Raw genomic sequence first — 25,008 nt, 5'->3', positions numbered from 1 at the left:
GACCTTTTTCCCCTTACTGCTTTTAATATTCTATCTTTATTTAGTGCTTTTGTTGTTCTGATGTGTCAGAAGGAATTTCTTTTCTGGTCCAGTGTATTTGGAGTTCTGCAGGCTTCTTGTATGTTCATGGGCATCTCTTTCTTTAGGTTTGGGAAGTTTTCTTCTATCATTTTGTTGAAAATATTTGCTGGCCCTTTAAGTTGAAAATCTTCATTTCCATCTACTCTTATTATTTGTAGGTTTGGTCTTCTCATTGTGTCCTGGATTTCCTGGATGTTTTGAGTTAGGATCTTTTTGCATTTTGCATTTTCTTTGATTGTTGTGCCGATGTTCTCTATGGAATCTTCTGCACCTGAGATTCTCTCTTCCATCTGTTGTATTCTGTTGCTGATGCTAGCTCGCATCTATGGTTCCAGATTTCTTTCTTAGGGTTTCTATTTCCAGTGTTGCCTCACTTTGGGTTTTCTTTATTGTGTCTACTTCTCTTTTTAGGTCTAGTATTGTTTTGATCATTTCCATCACCTGTTTGGGTGTGTTTTCCTGTTTTTCTTTAAGGACTTATAACTCTGTAGCAGTGTTCTCCTGTATTTCTTTAAGTGAGTTGTTAAAGTCCTTCTTGATGTCCTCCACCATCATCATGAGATATGCTTTTAAATCCGGGTCTAGCTTGTCAGGTGTGTTGAGGGTGCCCAGGACTGGGCAAGGTGGGAGTGCTGTGTTCTGATGATGGTGAGTGGTCTTGGTTTCTATTAGTAAGATTTTTATGTTTGCCTTTCACCATCTGGTAATCTCTGGAGTTAGTTGTTATAGTTGTCTCTGGTTAGAGATTGTTCCTCTCATGATTCTGTTAGCCTCTATCAGCAGACCTGGGAAACAGGCTCTCTCCTCTTGAGTTTCAGTGGTCAGAGCACTCTCTGCAGGCACACTCTCCTCTTACAGGGAAGGTACACAGATATCTGGCGTTCAGACCTCCCTCCTAGCACAAGATGAAGCCTGAAACAAGACCTGTCTCAGAAGCTGTGTTGCTCCGGCCTGTCACACAAGCTGTTAGCTTCTGTAGTCCAACACTCTCACCTGCACAGACTAGTCTCGGAGGGATCTGGGAACCAAGTTGGCTCCTCCAGGTGCTCCAGCAAAGCCCTCCCGGGCAGGGCAGACCCCTCTCCTCTGGCAGGGAAGGTGCCGGGATGTCTGGAGCCTGAAAGGGGGTCTGTCTCAGAAGCTGTCCTCTAGGGACCTTGGGGGTGTCTGCTGACTCCGCGCCCAAGGTGACCCGGTGCTGGCTCCGACCAGAAGGGCTGCTTAAGTTTAATAAAGAGCGAAGAACTCCTTAATAGTAGTCAAGCCATCCCTTGAACTTGGGAAATGTGCTGCCTCTGCTAAGCACAGCTAGAGTAAGCCATGCTTAGGTAGACCTGTGGGGGAGACTTTATCTCTGCCTGTAGTGATGTAGATTGTCTTGGGCTAATAACTCAAGCATAGGCTGTTCTTATGAAGAGAGAATGAAGAAATGCCGGAGTGGAAGACAGTCTCCAGCAGAATATAGCCCAGAGCAGGCCTCATCATGACAACAAGGTTAATCATACTCTGTTCCTTGTATGAGTTCACTAACTCATCTTAGACTGTGTGACTTACCCTAGTATTCCCCTTCTGTCAAAACCCTTCCACTCTGCCCTTTTCCCGGGGCATCTCTGATTAATCATTCGTTGGGTAAGTAGAGAATAAGGGGAAGGGTGGGGCAGGGCTCGGTTTGTCAGAATTGCCCAGGGAAAGCCTGGAGTATGTATGGTGTGGGGACTGCAGTCTCTTGTAGGTGGGGGACACTGGGCATCAGCTCAGGTGAGACTGGATAGGTGACCTGTGAAATGTGGCCTCCTTCAGAAAAGCTTTTATCCCAGGACAGTGGGGATCCTGTAGAGACCATAGCTTATCTTCCCTCAAATTGTAAGCTGTTGGTCCATTGTGTGAGGCGCCTTGTGTTGTAGTTATTAAATATTGTAGCTCTTCTGCTAGTCTGAAATCACTGTGAAAACCAGCATGGGGGGCTTTATTCGAGTGTGTATGAGTCACATGGGTGTCCCAGGTAATGTGGCTGTGGTTTTCTTGGTCTCAATGGGAATACTTCTAATGAGTGACTGGGTGATGTGGCTGGTCTGGGGACTGCACTATGAGAAACAAGGCTCTCATTTTCTTTAAAACATATGCCATGCCAGGCAGTGGTGGCACATGCCTTTAATTCAGCACTTGGGAGGCAGAGGTAGGCGAATTTCTTCCCTCACCAGCCACGACCCTGTGTGACCATGGTGTGAGGAATAACACCGTGTCATAAATTTGGCTTCTGTTTTAAGATGGTGTTCACAGAGCAGAGTGAAGAATAGTTGGTCACATTTCCCCCCAAACTATAGGGAAAGCTAGAAGTTGAAGCCTTTCTGTTATTTGTTTCCATTTTAACCTACAGTGTTTACCTGTAGCACACTGGAGCATTTTCAGGTATCTCTGTGAATTGAAGTGAATTGTTATATTTTCCATTTTATACATGTAAGGTAGAAAAACTAAAAGGTGCCATTCTTGTGCCATATATGTTAAAGGGCATCTGCAGGGTCCATGGAGACAAAGCAAGCAGGACGTGATCTCCAGTACAACATCTGTGGTGAGATGGAGACTTGAAGGGAGTTGATGGGAAAGCATTCTAGAGTGAGAGTTTCTTGCCTGACTCTCAGATGTGAACCACAACCAAACAGCAGACTCTTGAAGGGAGGTTGCAAAGATTCCAGCTGTCAGAGATGACACACAAGGCTGACAGTTGAAAATGCACAAAATCCTGCCAATTCTGTGTTGGATTAAGTTATGTACAAGGACTAACTGGACAATGAAGTGTAAATTGTTAAATTGTTACTTGTAACATTTGGAACAAGGTGTAATGTGCTTGCATTGATGAATTTATAGCATATGGAAGCCAATTTTGGTACTATAACTAATAAATACTTGAGTTTTGTTCACAATTTACTTTCTTCAGGAATTACATTTTGTCCTTTTAAGTGAGAGACTTTAGTTATAGCTTTCCATTTCGGCTGACTTTGGGATGGCAGGGATGGCTTTGGTCATACATATACTTATAACACACACACACACACACACACACACACACACACACACCATGGTTCAAAGGGAGATGAATGGTGGGTTATGGCACTGATAGGCACAACTTAACATTGTTGATCATATACCCTAGGTTCTCTGCACAGGTGCAGAATAAAACTTTGAGAATGTCAGTACAAAGCAAAGTGTTCAGTAAAGCAAGCAGGGAAGTTAAGTAAAACGATGGTGTTTCAGAAAACTGGAGTATTCTCTTCAGAAGACATGAAGAGATATCAAGAGAATCAGATCTTGGGGGTTTTTAAATAGCACTTTAATGGGCTAAAGTTAATGGAATCAGGGAATTATTTTTGACTATTGTTGGTTGGATGATGGGGGAAATTCTAGGAATGGAAGGCTTTTCTGTCTCTAAACATGTTTTTCCCAGATATATCTTAAGTCAGATGCATGATGTGAGCAGACAGTTTTGTAAAGCTAAGGACATGGAGATGTCATTATAAATACAACAAAGGACCTTATTGCTAAGACCTCTGGAGATTTTAGTCAGCCATGTTGTTCCTAGCTAGTTTTGAGTTGTCTTGCTGTACAGGGAGTATGTGGTTGTATCAGCCTCCAGGTCCCTTGTTCCTTGCCCCCCAGCCCTTGAGTCTATCCAGCCTTCTTTTGTCAGATTCTTTCCTGGGGTAATTCTCTCCTGGACTCCTTCAGTTCAGTGGTCATTAATCTGGGCTCAGAGGATAAGAGGTTGGATACATGCAGTTGGATGGGGAAAACAGTATATTACATCTCTATTTTCATCAACTTCCAACTAAAATCTACATTATTCCTTTGATTGTTAATGAACTTAGTAAGATTCATTAGCAGCTCCTGTAATCGTATTAACAAAACCACAGTACTATGATCTACTCTCAACATTTTTTTTTCTATGCGGTGTATGTGTAGGCCAGAGGTCAATACAGCTTCTATGTCTTTCTACTTTGTTTTTTTGAGACAGTTTCTCTCTGAGCCCGGAGCTCATCAGTTGGCTAGACTAACTTGCCAGGGAGTTCTAGGATTCCCCCTGTCTACATATATATTTCCATCTTCACCCAGTGCTGGGGTGAAAGGAGTTCACTGCCATGTCCAATTTTGCTAAGACACTGGATAGAGACTCAGTCTTCCTGCTTGGGTGGCAAGCACTTTACTACCTGAGCCACCCCCTGAGCACTGTATGCACTGCAGGCTGAGTCTCACAGCACTGTATGCACTGCAGGCTGAGTCTCACAGCACTGTATGCACTGCAGGGCTGAATCCCACAGCACTGTATGCACTGCAGGCTGAGTCCCACAGCACTGTATGCACTGCAGGGCTGAATCTCACAGCACTGTATGCACTGCAGGGCTGAGTCCCACAGCACTGTATGCACTGCAGGGCTGAGTCCCACAGCACTGTATGCACTGCAGGCTGAGTCCCACAGCACTGTATGCACTGCAGGGCTGAGTCTCACAGCACTGTATCTACTGCAGGCTGAGTCCCACAGCACTGTATGCACTGCAGGGCTGAGTCCCACAGCACTGTATGCACTGCAGGGCTGAATCCCACAGTAATGTATGCCCTACAGGGCTGAGTCCTACAGCACTGTATGCACTGCAGGGCTCAGTCCCACAGCACTGTATGCACTGCAGGGCTGAATCCCACAGTACTGTATGCCCTACAGGGCTGAGTCCTACAGCACTGTATGCACTGCAGGGCTCAGTCCTACAGCACTGTATGCCCCTCAGGGCCCAGTCCCACAGCACTATATCCACTGCACGGCCATTTGTAAGCCCCAGGATTCCCTTCTAACCACTACCATCAGGTTCACTCCCACCTATTCTGTATTCAGTGAATTGCTAGTGGCACATGCAGTTCAGAAAATTCTTTTCTTATATTTTCCCGTTTAACAAAGATGCATCTGGGGAGGAGCCAGATGGAAGAAATAAATAGACCAAGGTTTCCATTAGGGAAGAGACTGTTCTGTCCCACGTGCCTGGGTTCCCATGCCCTTTGGATGTTCCATCTCTGTGTTCACCAAATGGGGAGCCTCTGGAACCATTGTTTTGGGGGAAATTTTTGTAGGTTATATTAATAAAGTGTTACTAGTTCATTAATTAACTTGGTTGCAACCTTTGCCCAGTTAAGAGGTTATGATGGAACCAAATTTCTTTCCTTCCTTCCTTCCTTCCCCTCTCTCTCTCTCTCTCTCTCTCTCTCTCTCTCTCTTTGTTTCTTTCTAAAAAGAAACTATTTATTATAGGTTCTAGGACAGAAGATAAAATATTTATTGGGTTTATACAAAACTTTACCAATAACTATGTTATAGTTTTACACCTTTAGTGAACCTGTGGAGCTGTTACAGGTGAGGGATGTTTAGCCAGATAATTACTCCTAGTAGATATGCATGTAAACAGAACCAAATTTCTAAACCTCATATCATTCTATTGGTTCTGGCTTTCTGGGGACCCACCCTGAATCACTTATTAGCATAACTGTAGGTATGGGCAAGTGTCATATTATGAGTAACTAAGGACTTACCACTTGCCACTCAGCAAGTCCCAAGAATTCTGTATCATGAACCTCTTGCCTGGAGCCAGTTCCATCCCTCACTCTGTATTCTGTTATCTTGAGTCCTTGCCTGGAGCCACTGCCCTCCCTCACTCTGTATTCTGTTATCTTGAGTCCTTGCCTGGAGCCACTGCCGTCCCTCACTCTGTTAGCATTTTCACCCTGTACTACAGATGATACATTTTTGAAAATGCTCTGTGCATCATTATTTTGAGTGATATTAATTACAGTAGAATGTGACTCACCAGTGAGTATTGTTAAATATGGTAACAAAATGTTGTATCAAAATTATTTTTATTAGAATATCAAATTCCTCCTATTCCCTAGGCTACCATTTTTTATATACTGTAAAACTTAATTTTGAGAAGAGATAGGCTTCACCAGTCTTTGAAAAAAATAAAACTCAAGACTCAGTTTTTGTTTTTCGTGGGTTGTGTGTGTGTGTGTAGAAAATTACCTTGAGATATAGGCAGTGAGCCACATGGAGGAAAGAAGCCCTGTTACCTGTTTCTGGGCTTGGATTGTGGCTGATGTTCCAGGGCTTCTCTTCTCTGTGAAGATGCATTAAATGTGGATCATCTTTGGGGGTGTGGTCGCATATGCCTCTAGTCTCTCTTAGCACTCAAAAGGCAGAGGCAGGAGGATCTCTGTGAGTTTGAGGCCAGCCTGATCTACAGAGCAAGGTCCAGGACAGCCAGGGCTACACAGAGAAACCCTGTCTTCACCTCTGCCTCCTCCAGCCCCCCCCCCTTTTTAAAGGATGGATTATTGAAAAATGACAATGATTTTGTTTGTTTCTTTCTTGGTTCTTGAGAATTCTCGTGGCCCATGGTGCCCACCTTGGTCAGTTATTCTCCTGGGCTCAGTCTTCTCCCTGTGTAGCTCTTGGTAGCTCTGTCACTGACAGTTTGCCCACGTCTGTGAAATGTGGTTGGAACTCAACGCACAGTGTGGTTGGGGACCCACCTTGCAGTGTGGCTGCTTTTGCCCCATTCATCCTTGGCTGAAGTCTCAAATAAATTGATTGGCTTAGCCTTGCACAGAGGAGACGTTCCTGTGACGGAAAAGCCTCACCTTAGGGTCAGCCAGTCAGGCCCAGTCATAGGCACATGCTGCCATACCTGCTGTTTGCACAGGAGTTGGGGATCTAAACTCAGGTGTGATTGTATAGTGAGCACTTTACCACTAAATTGTCTCCCCTGGCCCACACTTAACTTTACTGAGTCACCTGTAGCCACAGTTTGTTTTTTGTTGTTGTTGTTTTTCGTTTTGGTTTTGGTTTTTCGAGACAGGGCTTCTCTGTGTAGCCCTGGCTGTCCTGGAACTCACTTTGTAGACCAGGCTGGCCTGGAATTCAGAAATCCGCCTGCTGCTGCCTCCCAAGTGCTGGGATTAAAGGCGTGCACCATCATCTCCCGGCTGTAGCCACACATTTACCTCATAAATGGTACATTTTACTCTTCTTTTTCATAACTCCGACTTCTTAGGAGACAGCCATTAAAGTGTTTCTCATCTCTCGTTTATAAGTTTGAGGGCCAGTGTTGGCGTGGTGGACAGTTGCCGAGAACTTCCCTGACATTTTTTTTTTTAATGACTCTGGGTTTTCTGTTTGTACAAACATATTCTGCATCTTCCTGGGATGTAGAAGCTACTGATAGAATTTGCCATTTCAAAAGTAGGAACGCTGAGTACTGTTTCTCTTTCACATGTGACAAAAGACAAAGGTGTTGGGGATAGAAAGATAAGGCAGCTATAAATGAGGGTACATGGCTCTGGGTTGAGGTGCACTCATTATCATTATCCCTGCCACATGCTTCTGGCCAGCCAGTGAGCTTGCTTAGACTCGTTTGGGAGATGGACTGAGTCCTTTGGTTAATGCTAAGCACTGAGGTACTGATTGACCCGGGGAAGCGGGGACAGACAGGATGGCCCTAACATCGGATCACTCTCTGTGCTATGTAGCAGTTAGCTTTGTGTTGTGGTATCTAGCTAGAGATAACATATGTGCATCTTATTTCCCTGGCTGGGAGCCCCGTAGGGTCACAGGGAGTCGCTGGAGGAGGTGTATTGAGGCCTTTGTAGTTGGGTTTCATAGTGTGAGCAGGAACTAGTGCACAAGGTGAACGGTCATGTTTGTTATGTATGGAGAGTGGTAGCTGGTGTTGGTTTTCCTGTTAAATAATTTATGGAGACCTGAGAAGATGCTGTCAGCAGTTTTGTTTGAAATGAAAGACATAGAGGGTGTGGTGAGGGAGAACTTGATTTAATGTAGATTCTCCCTTATGATCAACAAACAATCACTAAGCTAATTCTTACTATCAGCAGACTGTTTTTCTATTACTTTTTTTTAACAATATGAAACATTTCCTCTGAGGGACAAAGCATTATTTCCTGTCTCCTTTTTTGCAGTTTCAAAGTGGTTTCCCTGTTATGTAATTGGGAAAGTCATTATTGTTTTAAATAGAGACAGTAATGGCTTTTTTTTTTTCTAAACCAACTTTTAGCTGTGCTTATTTTATGCTGGATTCATTTCAGTGTTGTAAGTTTTTGTTTCTTCTGGGTGTCTTTGTCTCTTCCTTCTGTGCAGCCTCCTCTTCTAGGTTTGGAGCAGTTTATTCTTTCCAGGGAGGACCATCTCTGTGGCAGGGCAACTCATGTGTGGGTAACTCTGTCCCTGGGCTCTGAGTTCATTGGAGTGTCTCAGGTGCCTGTTCACCTCAAGTAAATCCTTAAGGCCAACAGTACTTACTTAGGCATGTACAGCAGAAATTCGGCAACCCTGTACCAGCCCCACTGAGCCCACCTACATCATCCCACTGGAATGACACATTGCTTCTTTAAAGTGACTTTGTTCAGTTACTTGCTGGCTTTTTGGACATATATACACTTCATAGCCTGGGTAGTTTTGTGGGTGTTCATAAAGTGAACACAGAGGTTTGAACCTCTTGACTTTCAGGATTTTGTAGGGTTTTTTGGCTAAGAGAGGAGGGATCCATCTTCACTGGTCACTGCAGGCCGTGTACAGGAAGCAGACGCTGGAGACTTTAGATTTTTAAAGAGTTGTTAAATAGCTATATGTTAACAGCCAGCAAACCGGTAATGCAAAATAAAAGTGCCTTTTCTTTATTCTAAAGATGATTTCAGAAGTGCCTTCCTAAATCTTTGTGAAAAAAATTACAGTTACAGTGTGCTTATAATCCCTTAAAATCCCCAAATCCTTCCAAAGCCGACCCAAGTGCTAGAATAGGGGCTTTATTTACAGAAGTATCGCTGATTCTTGAATATAGTTTTCCCTCTCTATGAATTAGTACTGACTTGTGCCTGCACCAAAACCTGCCTTTACTGTGCAGCCATTAGTATGAGGATCCTCTACACCTAAACAGGCCTGCTTCCTTAATTTGGGACAATTGTCTTAATTTCCTAACATTTTTGTCGTGGTTCCCATAGTATCAGAAACTCCAACCAAACCCAAATCTTTGTTAGATTTATTTATTCCGGGGAAACATTCTCAGCTCCTTTCCTCGGCTCTGTTAGTTGGATTTGCTCTATCGGCTTATCTGCAAACAGGAATGAAGTAGCTCTTAGCCCTCTGACTGAACTAGGCAAGATTTTCATTCAAAGTACCAGATCTTATCAGAGGGAATAATTCTCCAGTTCATTTGTCCCAAAAAGGTCTTTGTTTGTTTTGGCAGGAGTCATTGTCACGTGATATATATGTTCCTATAGCCCATACAGGCTGTTTTTTGGTTGTGTTTATTGTGGGCTTAATATAGACAACCCTCCTTTTACGTATCTGTGAGCTTCAAGCTCCAACCGGCCTACTTTCATGTGACTGGTCTCCCTGCCTTTAAGACATCTTCACTTCACCCTTGCCTTGCCTCCGTCCTGCCTCACTGTCTGCTCTTCTCTAGTCCCTTCAGTCTTCCAGGACCCCTTTGTTCCCTTCTGTTGCACCCCTCCCTGCATCCCACCTCCAGCTCCCCTCAACCCCTTCTCCTGCAGGAGCTGGTCTACTTTACTTCCATTGTACATGTACCTTCCTGATGTTGAGTGGCAGGAGGCTTGAGAGTAAATTGATGTCTAAATAGTGAGGCCCACCAGAGCAAGGAGAGATGGGCCTTGGTCTTTGAGTGAAGTCTCTCTGTCTTTTATTCTAATCAAATCACTGGAGAAATGTGTAGTTAGGAAAACAGTGGCAGCCTGAACTCTGACCAGGGTGTGGTGTGCTCCTCAGCTCCTTCTGACCCCGGAATGAAGGGGTCACTTGAGTGCCTTGGTCTGTATCTGTTCCATTCATTGCTGAGTTGCTGTTAGTTCATATGGCTTCATACACTTTCCCCCTCTTTGAAACACGATGAAAAACATCATTGCATTCTTGAGGTATTGGAAGGTGTAATGTATGGAAAAATTGGATATTTTTGCAGACTTCAGAAGATGGAATAAGCTGCATTTTTCTGCTCAGAAAGAACAGTTAATTGGGAAATATGTGACTCCTATAAAATAGTCTCACACCATCACTAAGAAAGTGGTAATACTTCCAAAGTATAATTCGGCAATTTTGATTTGAAGGAGCACCATTTTTACTGTGCAGAACTAACTTTTCCCTAGGAAATCTTGGGTGTTTCTGATCCTGTAAGCCTCTCTTCCCCAGAGAGAAGCCATGGCTTTTGTTTTTTGCTTTGATCCTGTGAGTCATTAGCAACGTTGTGGCTGTAGCTTAGACTTCCCACTGTTTCTTTTCTTTGTAATATCTTCTCTCCATAGCCGTTTCTAGGCTGCCACAGGATGTACACAGTGATTTGCAGTCTGGAATGAGCTATAGGAAGAGCATGTAAAGTCCTCATGCAGACAGGATTACCAGGCAAAACCTCGGCCTTGGACTATCAAGATGGCTCAGCTGGTGTGGACACCTGCTGACAAAGCTAAGGGCTTGAGTTCTGTCCCTGGGTCACTTGATGGAGAGAAAGAACTGAGGCCACAGGTTGTCTCTGACCTCCACGTGCACAGCAAAGAATGTACCCAGCGCCCCCTGCACTTGCACCCTATTTTAAAATCTAGCCATTTGTTTGTTTGTTTGCTTTTGAGGCAGTATCTCTGTGTACTCCTGGTTGTTCTGGCACCCTATGTAGATGAGGCTGGCCTAAAAGTTACAGAGACCCACCTGTGTCTCTCTCCGCAGTGCTGGGATTAAAGGCCTCTGCTACCGTGACCAGCAAAAAATACAGCTTTTAAATATTTAAATCTGTGTTTCAGTAATTATTTTTTTTAAAAAAGATTGTGTGTGTGTGTGTTTCCTACACATATGCTTGTGTACTTCATGCATGTAGTACCCAAGGAGACCAGAAGAGAGTTATTATAGATGGTGGTCAGCCACCATGATGCTGCTGGGAATTGAACCCTGGTTTTCTGAAAGAGCATAAGTGCCCTTACCTGCTGAGCCAACTCTCCAGACTTGGAATCATATTTTAAAAATATATCTCTGAAGATAACTTTGACTCTTCAGCGGGTCTTTGTGGCACAGAATACAAGCTTGCTTTCAAATGAACTGGAGTCATCTTTCTTTACAGTGCACACTGGTTGGAATTTTTACCTGAATTGGAAAAAGGGATTGGAATTTTCTGGTTAGGATGTTAAATAAACAGGGGCCTATAGGTGTTTGGGCATCAACCGGAAGCCTTAGACATAGAAAAATGGGAAATACTGGTCCAAATATATGTCCAGTCAAAGCAGAAACTGGCCCGGCAGTCAGAAGATTAAGCCCATGCCAACAAGTCCAGGGTTCTTGCAAACCATGACGCAAGTGCTGTGGCTGCTGGTCACTTGGCTCGGGTTGATTCCCTGTGGTGTCCCACCCCTCTTATATCTGAAGCTGCTGAGGAGAACCTAGCATAAGTGGACAAGATGGAGTAGCAGGGATGCCAAAGGGTGGGAGAGCCTCTCCTCTGAGATGTTTACATTGGGAAAGCAAAGCTGTTTGTGAGAAGCCTCAGTGGTTTACTGTGGCAGTAGGCATGGGTTCTCTGTCATTTTATCAATCCACATTAGGAAATACAGGATCAAGTCATAACTTGTTAGTTGCCAAGGAAAAGAACATTGGTGCTGTAATTTCAGTAAGTGTAAGAGCCTTTTGCCTCACCACATACTGAGGAAGGCTTTTCTAAGGACATTAGACTCTTCAGAGTGAGCTAGTATGTTTAGGTAACTGTATCAGAGACAAAGCCCAGTGGAGATGCCTTGAGGATCTTAGGGGTTACAATGTAAGCCCGCCCTGGGGCTGGTCATTTAACCTTAGAGAGTGCTGTGATCTGTGAGCCAGTACAGCCCAGCCCCTCTGTCAGCCAGGGTTCCCTGCTCTGGAAGCTGTGGTTCTGAGTTGTGACCTTGGTGTTTGGTCCCACTGCTGCCAGGTGTCTCTAACCACACCCTCTTTTGCACAGGTGCCTGAGATCATCATCTCCATCCAACAGGCCTGGAAGATTGCCTGCCAGGAAGAGCTGTGTTCCCCTCCGAGTTAGATGACACCTTTGCCAAAAAGTTGGAGATGCTCTTCTGTGGCCCGGTGACCGTGACTCACAAGAAGGCCCCACCCGCACTGATCGAGGAGTGTATCCAGGAGTTCAACCATGTGAGATGCGGTCGCAGAATGGACTGGGAAGAGCCCACCTGGCAGGCATCATCGCCTGGCCCCAGGCCCATGCGCAAATCCTTCTCACAGCCTGGACTTCGCTCGCTGGCCTTCAGGAAGGAGTTCCAGGACGCTAGCCTCCGCAGTAGCACCTTTAGCTCCTTTAACAATGACATTGAGAACCACCTCATCGGTGGGCACAAAGTGGTTCAGCCCACAGACATGGAGGAGAACCGAACTATGCTGTTCACGGTAAAATCTGTCGGTTTTTTGCAGCTTGAGGTCTGAAAAATCTGTCTTACACATCCATGTTTGTAGACACCCTTTCGTTGCAGAATATAGTTATATAAAAGAGGTTCAAAGAGGTTCAAGAGGGATGTTAAAGCAATATGTTTCAACACAATTTTAAGTAGGAAATTGTCCCGCGCTAATTTTCCCGCCAGCAAGAAACAACGCGGCACACAAACAGGATCCTTCTGTGGCAAGCTTTAATGCGTCTTGAGAGGGAGAGCATCAGCTTCTCAAGGCGGAGACCCCAAGCCCGAAAACCGCCTCCCTTAAATAGGAGATTTCTCTCGCCTCGGACGTGGCGATTCCCTATAGGCCAAATTCTTGTCACCCGAGGTGACGTTGTCAGGCGGGCACCTGGCACCATGAACGGTTAATGCCAGCACATGCGCGGATCACTTGTTCATCTCCAGAGGCAGGCGATGTCGGCGCCATCTTATAATGGCGACGATGTGGGGTGGCGCCCCACATCTCCCCCTTTTCTATACAAAGGCAAGCCAGCCACCCATTCAAGGAGGGCGGAAGTAGAGGCCGAATCCCCAAAGATAATTTAAAAACAAAAGATATGTGCAGGGGTCTTGTCTAGGCTCTAGGTGGGACCCGACATACTCCTGACCGATCTCTCTGTCGTTTTTCTTGAGGAAGGGACACTAGGACAGGCAACCCTTTTCAAGACGGCATGCTTCCCAGAGAGAGCGGGGGTATCTCTCTGTGCGATGCTTAGCTCAACAACCCTCATGGGCTGCTCAAACGGGGCACTCATCCTCGTGCGACGCATAGAGATGCTGAGGGTGCAAGAGCTGCCTGGCCGGCGACCGGCTGCTAACATCTACTGCCGTTTTAGTGCCGCAAGCCAGACTTCCGCTGACCTTCCATGCTCTAAGGCCATGAGTGCCTGAGTTATCATAATTTTTTCTCTCTATAAATTTTGCAAATTAGCCAAAGCATAAAGCCCAGTCCGAGGCAGAAAAATGCTCCAAACATTCCCACCCCCACCCACTCTTTAAAATAAGAAAATGCTGAAGAAATCCAGGAGGCGAGGCCTTTGGTGAGGGACAGGTCTAGGCGGGTGGAGTTGATTTGTAATATCGCTGTTCGGAGTTCCCGCAGGGTCTGGTCAAATTCAACTGTCCAATTCTGTAACAAATGCTGGGATAAAGCTTTAGAAAGATTAGCAGCCCGTGTGAAATTGTCATACTGTACAGAGGTCACACAAAGACCTGGCAATCTTCTTTCGCACCCTAATTGGGCAACTTGCCACAAAACATCTAATTGCTCTTGGACTAAATCTATGCGTTGATTCACTAGCAATAACCTGCCTTGAATCTAGGTATAAGCTAGATGTCCAGCCTCCATGGCCGTGGTCACCGTAGAGGACAATTTATTTATGGTGGCAGCCGACTGCACCGTGCCCGAAAGGGTCAGGGCCGAAGCAGTAACCGATGCTGTTACAGCGGTGGCTGCGATGATGCCCACAATTACGGCAGAAATTCCAAAATCTCTCCTTTCTCTGAATAATGCCATTGAACTTGGGGCCTCCACAGGAACAGGCACAAATCGGGGCAGGCGTGCTACCAGGGCCAAGGGGAACTCAGAAGCATTCCAGCACAGAACATAATAACATGGCTGCATCATACAATCAAGCTTATCGGAATTACTTGGCAAGGAAGCATTACTAACAATCTAAAGAAAAGGGGGCCATACGCATATTGGTGCGGGGGAATAGGATATAATAGGTTTGCGGATTATTGTGCTCTGAATGCCATGCTTATTGGATTTATTTAAGGGGAAGCTCAGACTTCCCTTTTCTACCTTCCCTCCCAGAAGCATGGATACAGGAGACAAGTCTGTGCAACTACCATTAATGCCACACAAGATCCAAAGGTCAAAAGGGCTCCCCGAAGAACCCAAGTTTTCTTCTTCATTGATGCTTACAACATTTCCTGTGTTATCTAATAAGGGTGGGGAAATGGAAAAATAATCTCTAATTTTTCCCACCATTCGAGATTGGCATCCTGACCAAGGCAAAGGGGAATGCGAGTCCTCCTTTGCATGGCAGAACGGGGCCAACTTTGGTTGTCTGAGACCTTCAGAATAATTAGCCCGGGGCCAGGTTCCAAATAATTCTGTAAAATTCCCGCCCCAATGTGTAGCATTTGTCCATCCATTAATAATATTTGACATAGATTGAGTATGTAACCCAATATAACTGGGCACCGTCCCATTGATGCTAAAGCATAGGCTACCCAGAAGGTAGTGAGTTCTATTATCCACTACTCGTTCTATTTGAGAATCCCAGGGCAAAAACGGAAGGCCTAATTCTTTATCAGTAGTAAACAAGCGAGGGAAAACTTGGGCGTTATACATCACCGGCATTGGAAGTGGGAAGGTTGACATGATTCCCCATCGAAACTCATGTGTCCTTATTGTTGGCGCTAGGGTTATCCACAGAAAGGTCAGGAGAATGATCATCTTCTTGGTTTATACTTCGTGTTAGCCGCTCCGGGATCCAAAAAGGATTTTGTTCACTCTGTGGAAAGACACAAACAGCTCCCCTGGATCTTATTAGGATAGGATCCGGGCCTTTCCATTGATTTGTTAACACATCCTTCCATTTTACCAATTCTTTTGGTCTCTTTGGTTCCGAGCAGTGGCGCTCTGCAGCGCTCCTTCCTGCATCGTCCAGGTTTAAGAAATTTAGAGTAAAGAGTGCCATGGATAGTGCCACTCTTGGGCCAGGGGGCAACTCTGTTATCGCTCCCCCTTTCTGTTTAAATAAATAGGATTTGAGCGTTCGATGAGCTCTTTCAATGATGCCTTGTCCTTGAGGGTTATAAGGAAGTCCAGTGATATGGGTCACCTGCATTTGTGCACAGAATTGTTTGAAGTTATTTGAGGTATAAGCAGGTCCATTGTCTGTCTTAAGACATTTTGGTCTACCCCAGGCACTCCAGGCCTCGAGGCAATGTTGAATTACATGAGATGTCCTTTCTCCTGAAAGTGGAGTTGCAAATAACACACCAGAACAAGTGTCAATAGACACATGAACGTATTGCGTCTTACCAAAAGATGCGATATGAGTGACATCCATCTGCCAAACTTGTAGGGGGGAGAGTCCCCTCGGATTGACACCATAATGAGGTGTGGGCAGAAACTGACAACAGTTTTGGCACTGTGTGACTATCTCGCGGGCTTCTTTCCTTGTTAAAGAGAAGCGCCGGCGAAGTGTTTCAGAGGTAACATGAAACTTACTATGAAAATTTTTGGCGGCCTCTAGTGGTGAGGATAGTGCTGTGGCCACAAGTCACGTAGCCTGATCTGTCAGCTCATTACCCTCTGTCATGGGGCCAGGGAGTCCAGAATGGGCTCTCATATGTACGATATAAAAGGGATGTTTTCTTTGTAATAGAAGGTTTCTAATCTGTTCAAAGGTTTGTGCTACCCTACTAGAAGGTTTTATTAGGCCCGCAGTTTCTAGCAGGCGAACTGCATTAACCACATACAAGGAATCAGAAATAATATTGAGCGGGCAATCAAATTGCTGTAAAACTTCTAATACTATCAAACACTCAACAATTTGAGGGGAAACCTCCGAATATTGTCTGATATGGGTAATGTTATTAACTACATAGGCCCCTTGCCCGGTTTTGGAGCCATCTGTATAAATTACAAGACCATTTTTAAGTGGGGAATGACTTGTTACTTTGGGAAAAACTAATGGATGGGTCAGGGCAAAGTGTAACAATGGGTGCTTTGGATAATGATTATCAAATTTTCCACTAAATGTGACACATAGAATGGACCAATCATTAGAAGCAGCAGCTAACACCTGTATTTGATTAGGGGTATAGGGAATGACAATGATATTAGGTTCAAGGCCGAAGTATTTGATTGTCATTTTTAATCCCTTTAATGCTAATTGTGCTACTGCGGCCGGATACCAATTGATAATCTTTGCAGGGGAGGCTTGTGGATGAACCCAGCATAGGGGCCCCTCTTGCCAAATGACAGCAGTTGGTAAGCCTCGAGTGTCCAAGATACATAACAAAACCGGCTTGGAATAATCTATTCTAACAAGCTGCGCTTGACTTATTGCTTTTTCTACTTTATTAAGTGCCTCCACTGCCAAAGGATTCAATTTTCTAGGAGAGGTGATATGAGAATCCCCTTCCAAGATATCAAACAGGGGTTTCAATTCTGTTGAAGGGATTTTTAAAAAAGGTCTAAGCCAATTGATATCTCCCAACAATTTTTGAAAGTCATTTAAAGTATGTAAATTATCCATCCTGATTTCTATTTTTTGTGGCTTAATAATGTTGGGCTGTATAAAAGAACCTAGAAACTGTCCAGAGTCTGCCAATTGCACCTTTTCAGTGGCTATATGTAGCCCCCATTGCTCTAATGTTTTCTGTAACACAGGAAAAACCTGTTGCAGTACAGATGGATTCTTATGGCAAAGCAGGACGTCATCCATGTAATGGATAGACACTATTTGTGGAAATTGTCTCTTTATCGGGGCGAGTGCTTGGTCTACATACAGTTGGCAGATAGTAGGGCTATTGGCCATCCCTTGGGGCAAGACTCTCCATTGATACCTCTTATCTGGCTCTGTATGATTGATAGAGGGGACACTAAAGGCAAAGCGAGGTCTATCCGCAGTGTGTAACGGTATGGAAAAAAAGCAATCTCTGATGTCTATAATGAGGATGTTCCAGCCCTTAGGAAGGGCGGACAGCATAGGTAATCCTCTCTGTACAGGCCCTAACAGGGACATCTGTCCATTTATAGCTCTTAAATCATGTAACAGACGCCATTTGCCAGACTTTTTCTTTATTACAAATATGGGGGTGTTCCAGGGGGAAGTAGAGGGTTCAATATGGCCGAGTTTTAGTTGTTCTGCAATAATTTGTGTTACAACGCTCAATTTCTCGGAGGTTAGCGGCCACTGAGGAACCCACACAGGATCCTCCGTTTTCCATGGTATAGGTCGTACTGCCTCAGTGGCGCCTAGGAAAAACCCAGGCCTGCTCTGTCCTTATTGGCCTTGTGTGAGATTGGGTGCGGTTCGCCTTGTTCATGGCGTCCCAAACCCTGGCCTTCTTGATAACCCATTTTCTCCATCATTTCTCTAAGACGTAATGAATAATCATTGGTCAGAGTCAGTCCTAAATCTGTCATGACATCTCTCCCCCAGAGATTTACAGGTAGGGGTAGAACGTAGGGGGAAAAGCATCCTTTTAAACCCTCTGGTGACGTCCAGACCAGCCGGTTGGTACTAATGTCTGGACTGGATTGATACCCCAGGCCTTGTAAAGAATGAGAAGATTTTGTCACTGGCCAAGCTTTAGGCCACCAATGTGTGGAAATAATACTCTTATCAGCTCCGGTGTCAAGAATGCCCTCAAAATTTTTACCATTTATGTTAAGGATTAATTTCGGGCGCGAATCAAGTGACAATGTCAAATAGGCCGAATCCATTTCTGAAGATCCCATAAGTTTTTTATCTTGATTGGGTAATTCTCCCAGCAGCGGGAGGAGGAGGAGCTGAGCAATCCTGTCCCCTTTTTTAATAGAAAATACACCATGAGGGCTGGAGCATAGAATCTGCATATTTGGGATGTGTTGATTATCTGTTATGCCTGGATGGACTATTAGTCCGCATGCGGTAAGGGCACCACGGCCAATGATAAGTCCCACCGCGTTGTCCGGTATGGGAGGCCCTAAGGGCATGGCAGGGACAGGTTGAACCCCCATCTGAGGTGTTAATAAGATTGAGGTGGTGGCGCACAAGTCCATTCTTGTGCCTTGGCTTGATCTGCCTCCTCGCTCAGGGAACTGGTCCCAGCGAATTGGGTCCCGTATTTTTGAGGGCCCCGGGGCCGGAGGCCCGCAGGCCCGTTTTTTGGCTCCTGTCTAACAGGGATAGCAGGCGGGAGGAGGTTGCCTTTAATGTCTCTAGTTGATCTGCATTGACTGACTGGATGGTAAGCCTTTCCACATCGGGAACATAGGGTAAGAGTTCTCTGGTTTTGCTTAGGTGCCCGGCAATCTTTTGCGAGATGCCCTGATTTCCCACAGTTGAAGCAGGTGCGACTGCTGCCCCCCGTAGGGGGAGGTCGCCTTTGTGCCTGTAAAATGGCTGCGGCGAGCCCAGAGTTACTCAACGGTCCACCAATCTCTCTACATATTCTAAGCCATTCTGACAATCCCTTGTTTTTCCTCGGCGCTATTGCACTTCTGCACTCCTGAGTGGCTTGTTCAAAGATTAATTGCTCTATAAAGGGTCCGGCACAATCAGGATCCCCGAAAATCTTTCCTGCTACCTCCATCATCCTGGCCACATAGTCTGAGAATGGTTCCTGAGGTCCCTGTATAATCTTGGTGAGCTGATTACTAGTTTCTCCTTTACGGTTGAGTGATTTCCATGCCCGTATAGCAGTACTGGATATTTGGGCATAAGCTCCCCAATGATAATTGACCTGATCTGCTGCATAAGGACCCTGTCCTGTAAGGAGTTCAAAGGTCCAGTCTCGTTGCTCTGGGGTCAGGGCTGCGGCATTAGTCCTAGCCTGGGCCTGTGCCGCCTCATGCCATAGGGCCTTCCATTCCATGTATTGTCCCATGCTTGGTAGCACAGCTTTCGCCACTGTTTGCCAGTCACTGAGCGTCAGGGCGGTTAATGCCAGTCGATCTAACTGCATTAGAGTAAAACTGGCATTTGCTCCAAACTTTCTAACTGATTCTGCAAGCTCCTTTATTTGGTTATAATCAACAGGAGCATATACTCTCCCACCATCTTGCTCATAGACAGGGTAAGCGAGCCTGAGCTTGCGATGCACCTTTTCAGGTAACAATGAGAAAGCTTTAGGGCGTATCTCATAAGGTGGTGGGGCAGAGGGAACTGTCTGTACGGGATTCCTGGGTAAAGCATTAGGTTTTGTTGAAATGGCAGGTTTAGAGGTCCGTTTATTTAACGGCCTCTCATCAGGATAATACCTCTCTCTCTCTCATATCTGGTTGCTTCCTCATCAAGTTCTTCCTCTTCCTCTGTATCTAGTCTCCCACTCTCTGCTCCGGATGACTCTTCAGAGCTTTGAATATTGAGTGCTTCAAGCTCTTGGGTTGGGTACAACCCAGGCTTAGATATAGGTTGAAAAATCGGTACTCCCTCGGAGTCCGATTCCTCATGTGGGGAGGCAGGTATACTGCTTGTTCCCCTCTCTCCCGCCCTCTTAGGCTTCCTGGGAGGTCCTTTTTCACTTTTATTCTTTGGGATCCTCTTCCTAGTTTGTGCACGTGCACCCATCCTCTCACTACGCTCAGATTCTGACATGCCATCCTGAACGGTCTCCAACGCTATTTGTCCCTTTTTTCTGACTTCCTCACATGTTTCATCCTCAAGGCAGTTTTTGATCATCTTCCAAACTGCTTTGGTGCCCATACGTAAGTCGGGGCACAAATCAAGATCCTTCCCCAATTTTTTCCATGAGGCCAAGGTCAAGGAGCCAGAAACGGCATACCAAGGGGCAACTCTATCTACCTCCTCAACAAAGTGCTTAAGAACCTTGTCCCCTAGCTTTAGGTCTCTTTTCTTAAGGAGATTTTCAAGTGATGTTTGGATTGACTGTGACGACCCCATAACGGGTCAAAAGTAACTGCAGCTTATCTACGTCCGCCTTAAGTCACTTTTAGAATCAAAAAGATGTCTTGGCGCGGCCCACGGCTTATCTACGTCCGACTTACGGCAACAGCAAGAAACCGAAAGTATGGCTCGCCTTTCTGCTCTTTTATTTACCAGAGACTAATTTGGCGCCGCAATGGAGTGCAACGCCGCTTATCTACAACGGACTGATATGCTGTTGGAAACTTGTTAACACCACCGCCTATGTTCACAGATATAACTGGCCAGGAGGAAGAGTAGAAGAGCTAAAATAACGATGATAATGGCCTCTGGAAATCCAAACCACAATCCGGACAAACCCAATGCCTGGGAAAGAGTTAAAGAAAAGAGTTCATGTTCAGGCATACCTTTCCGATGCGTAGTCTAGCCACAGTTCTGAACCCTCCCCGTCGCCGAGGGGTCTCCGAAGGTGCTGACGATGGTCTGGTCACAATTCCCGGGTTTTTCGGCACCAAATGTCCCGCGCTAATTTTCCCGCCAGCAAGAAACAACGCGGCACACAAATAGGATCCTTCTGTGGCAAGCTTTAATGCGTCTTGAGAGGGAGAGCATCAGCTTCTCAAGGCGGAGACCCCAAGCCCGAAAACCGCCTCCCTTAAATAGGAGATTTCTCTCGCCTCGGACGTGGCGATTCCCTATAGGCCAAATTCTTGTCACCCGAGGTGACGTTGTCAGGCGGGCACCTGGCACCATGAACGGTTAATGCCAGCACATGCGCGGATCACTTGTTCATCTCCAGAGGCAGGCGATGTGGCGCCATCTTATAATGGCGACGATGTGGGGTGGCGCCCCACAGGAAATGTTAATTTATAAAACACCCTTTGTTAATCAAGGTAACAGGATTTTTAAAAATAACCTGATATTTAAAACTTACGACCAAACTAAAACCCTAGTTTAGTTGCTTTGTTGTTTGTTGTTTGTTTTGTTTTTTAAACAGAAAATCGTTAAACTGATAGCCACAGGGAAGGAAAGGAATGGATAAGCCATACCCAGTCAGCTAAGGGGTTGCATGCTGGCTTGCGGTTTTCTGGATGGGTGATTTTCCTGGGTGGGAGTTGATAGGACTCTGCCCTTCCCTAAAGTGAGCTGTATGTCACCTTTCCCCTGGTGTCTTTCTGCCTCTTCTCACCTTAATAAAGGAAGTGAACAGAGCTGCCTTAGATGTAGTGTATAGCCTTACTGTGCTTAAGCTAAGGCAGTGAAATGGCCCAGGACTAGGGAAGCAGACACAGGTTAGTGTGGTGTGGATACAGCGGGCTTTAAAAGTCCAGATGCTGGATCTGGAGAGATGGCTCAGCCTCTAAGAGCACATCCTGCCCTTACAGAGGAACTGAGTTTGGTTCCCAGCATCCACATCAGGCAGCTTGCAACTGCTTATAATTTCACATGCACCCGTGTCCACACGCACGTGCGTGTATACACACACACACACACACACACACACACACACACACACAGAGTTAAAATATAATAAATTAATCTTTAAGAAGTCCAGATGCTATGTCAGGGTAATCTACACTAAGATGCTATGTCACTAATCTACACCAGATGCTATGTCAGGGTAATCTACACTAAGAATGCTGGGTGGGTGTAGCACTTGGGCTGCACACAGTGATCTGTGTGCTCTTCCCCAGACACTGCAGTGTTGTTGAGAAAGCTGCTCAGTGCATCTAAGTGGCTACAATCTGCTAGAAATGCATCTGCAAATAGTCTCTGACCCCACAGAATGTAGATTCCAGCAATGTAGACAGGCACCTGACGTACCAGTAATTACGATTAAGTTGACAGACACTACAGAGAAGTAGTGGACGCCATGGAAACACCTGGGGAATCAGGAGAGGCATCTTTGAGGATGTGATTCTCCCCAGGCAGAGGTTCCCTGGGGCTGATAGGCAGGGTCTCCTGGGCTCAGAGAGCAGCAGCTGAGATGTGAGAAGGGTGGGAAGGAGCCTCACTGCAGAGTCCTGAGACACTGCTCCACTGCTCTGCCTGGCAGCCCCTCAGCTATCCTGGTTTTACTTCCTTCCTTCAGGTCTCTCCTGAGGTACAGATGTGACACGGGAAGCAGTCGCCTCAGAGACCAATAGCACCTCACAGCCCTGGCTCTAAGATTAATTACAAGTAAACAAGTAAACAAGTAAACAAGTAAAGAACTTTGTGTTCCTGTGATCCCTGGAATTTCAGTCTCCATGAGGCTGGAGACCTCCGTCTGTTGTTCACCACCATAGTCACCAGGGCCTAGACCATGGTGCCCCAGGGTTCTCAGGTAGATTCTTAGTGAGATGGTCAACAGACTACAGAAATTGGGAAGGTGACTGGGGATGGGGCTATGGTGCTAAGTCAGGCTCCATTATTCACAACCTTATAGGTCATGCTCAGAATTTTGATTTTAGTCAAAAAAATTGGACAGTCACTGAAAGATTTAAAGTATAGCATTAAATAGCTCTGGCTATAGAGCAAAGAAATACTTAGGGAAGGAAAATGAACAGAGGTCTAAGAAGTCAATGTCCTAGTCAACGTGAGAGGTAGGGAGCTTAGAATATGAAGACAGTAGGGTTGAAGAGAGGTGGACAGAGGTGCAAGGCCTCAGGTAGATAAGGGTGTAAGGCCTCAGGGAGACAGAGGTGTCTCACCCAGACAGGCAGGGGTGAGAGGCCTCAGGTAGGCAGGAGTGAGAGGCCTCAGGTAGACAGGAATGGGAGGCCTCAGGTGGATAGAGGTACACAGCCTCAGGGAGACAGGAGTGCATGGCTGACATGGCACAGAATGGTGGACTAGATGTGAGAAGACCCCCAGACTCACATCTGACTTTAAATTGTCATTTGTTTCTTATAACCTAGCTATATCCAAATAAGAATGCTGCTCAGCTGAGAGAGTTTAAAAAAATGATGATGATCATCTTCATTATATAGATGAAAACAGAAGAGTGCTAAGATGAAATGTACACAATGTGGAGATGCAGTTACTGTTGTCGAGTAAGGGAGATGCTGAGTGGATGCCTCCCTAGGACAACCCAGAGTCTGGGCTGCTCGAGAAGTGTGCTGCTGTCTCAGTGATGGGGGTTCCTACCCTTGAGTTCTCTGCACCTTGTCAGTCCCGCTTGCCTGAAGGATACTTCAAAAATACTAACCTACAATCTGAACTACAGAATGCACGGTTGGACATCTTCATTAAGGGTGCAGTTACTTTTGGTTTACACCTCTGACTTGTAGTCCAGATCCAAGGGTAAAGAGCTTGGAAGAGGAGCTTGAGAGTTAAGAGTGCCCCGAGGATGTGACTGCTAACTTGTGGATCCCTAGGAGGGACTGAATCTGCAGAAACCAACACAGGGGAAGCAGGTTGTCAGCATGTGGAGGCAGAGCTCAGGCACCTTCCACAGCCAGCCAGGCAGCACAGCACTTGGCTACCCCAGGTGTTTTGGAAATTTTTAATAAGTGCTATTGTTTTCCGGAATATTCACTTGTATAGAAAACTATATGAAGGCGATGCGGGCTTTGAGGGTTGTTTGAGGATTACTACTATTAAGGTTTAGTTTCTGTGGTCTTTTCCTCTGAGAATACTGATGTATCTTGTCCGTATTTGTCTGCTGTCACGTGCATCAGTGGCATAAGCTGTAACCTCTGAAACTCCTAACAGTGATGTGTTGGAGTTTTATAAGAGCCCTCCAGTTTCCTCTACTTCCTCATAGGTCTTGACATGTATAATGAATTCAGTTTTTAGGAGAACCATGTCTTTCTTTTTGTTTGTTTTTTTAAGATTGGCCAATCTGAAGTTTACCTCATCAGTCCTGACACCAAAAAGATTGCACTGGAGAAAAATTTAAGGAGATATCCTTTTGCTCTCAGGTAAATTTACACGGATTATTGATTTAATTCGGCAGGGGAGGGGGATGGATTAGTGGGTTCCGAAGGGGAGACCTGGAAAGGGGAAAACGTTTGAAATGTAAATAAAGAAAATATCCTGATGTATGCAGTAGACATGCTATTGTGTAAAAACTAACATGCTTTTGATGCTTGATTGGTGGTCTTTGTCTTACAGTGTAAGGCAAATTATAATCTTGAAATGAACAATTTTGCTTTTTGGAGCAATGTACTGGAGAAAATAGGTCTCCCTTCCTTTCTTTTCCCTGTTATTGGTACTAATGCTTTCCAGGGACTTATCTGTGTATGCATGTTGTATTTATAATTGGTATGCATATGTGTGCCCATGTTTTATATATAATTGACATATATGTGTGCATATGGCTTATGCATAATTATATATGTGTATTTCATATATAAGGTGTAGAGAAACATATTTCTACTTTCTTGAAATTCTTATTTTTTTATGTTGTCATTATTTCTTCTGTAAACTATGAGAGATGATACTTATCTTTGAGGAGGTTTTTACCCAGGATGCAGTGTCTACTTGAAACTTTCAGTGTTTGATAGTTAGTCTTCCAGCTGTGATTCATAGACAGATTGGGGGGGGGGATCTGTCACTGTGATGAGCCAGATTTCTCCGCAAATAAAATACCATTTACATAACAGTTTGGTGACTTTTTTTTTTTCATAAACTCTAACTTTTCATGTCTGTAATAAGATGCAACAATCTTGGTTGTTTGTTAATCTAAAATGTAAGCTAGTTAAGTTATCAAAAAGATAATACTTTCAATTATGAAAATAAGCAACGTCCTTAAGAAGTTGAATAGGAAAGCCTTTTCAAAGAAGGTACTTTGATAAATGACATTCCCCAT

The 25,008-nt window shown here is 45.1% G+C and overlaps 1 protein-coding gene across 1 annotated transcript in view; it reads left to right on the top strand.

The window, feature by feature from the left end:
* The window catches only part of LOC147005968 (TBC1 domain family member 1-like), a 42,636-nt gene that overhangs the window by 5,273 nt on the left and 12,355 nt on the right, over positions 1-25,008 (top strand). The window contains exons 2-3 of the mRNA XM_085835187.1: positions 12,117-12,556; positions 24,030-24,118. Of these exons, the coding sequence (XP_085691313.1) occupies positions 12,221-12,556; positions 24,030-24,118 (425 nt within the window). The 5' untranslated portion in view covers positions 12,117-12,220. The remainder of the gene's footprint in view (positions 1-12,116; positions 12,557-24,029; positions 24,119-25,008) is intronic.

Source organism: Mus caroli, unplaced genomic scaffold (assembly GCF_978045245.1).
Source record: "Mus caroli unplaced genomic scaffold, Mus_caroli_1 scaffold_2, whole genome shotgun sequence".
Taxonomy (NCBI): Eukaryota; Metazoa; Chordata; class Mammalia; order Rodentia; family Muridae; genus Mus; species Mus caroli.
Note: the sequence above shows the minus strand (reverse complement) of the source record. Positions and strands in the feature narration are given on the sequence as shown.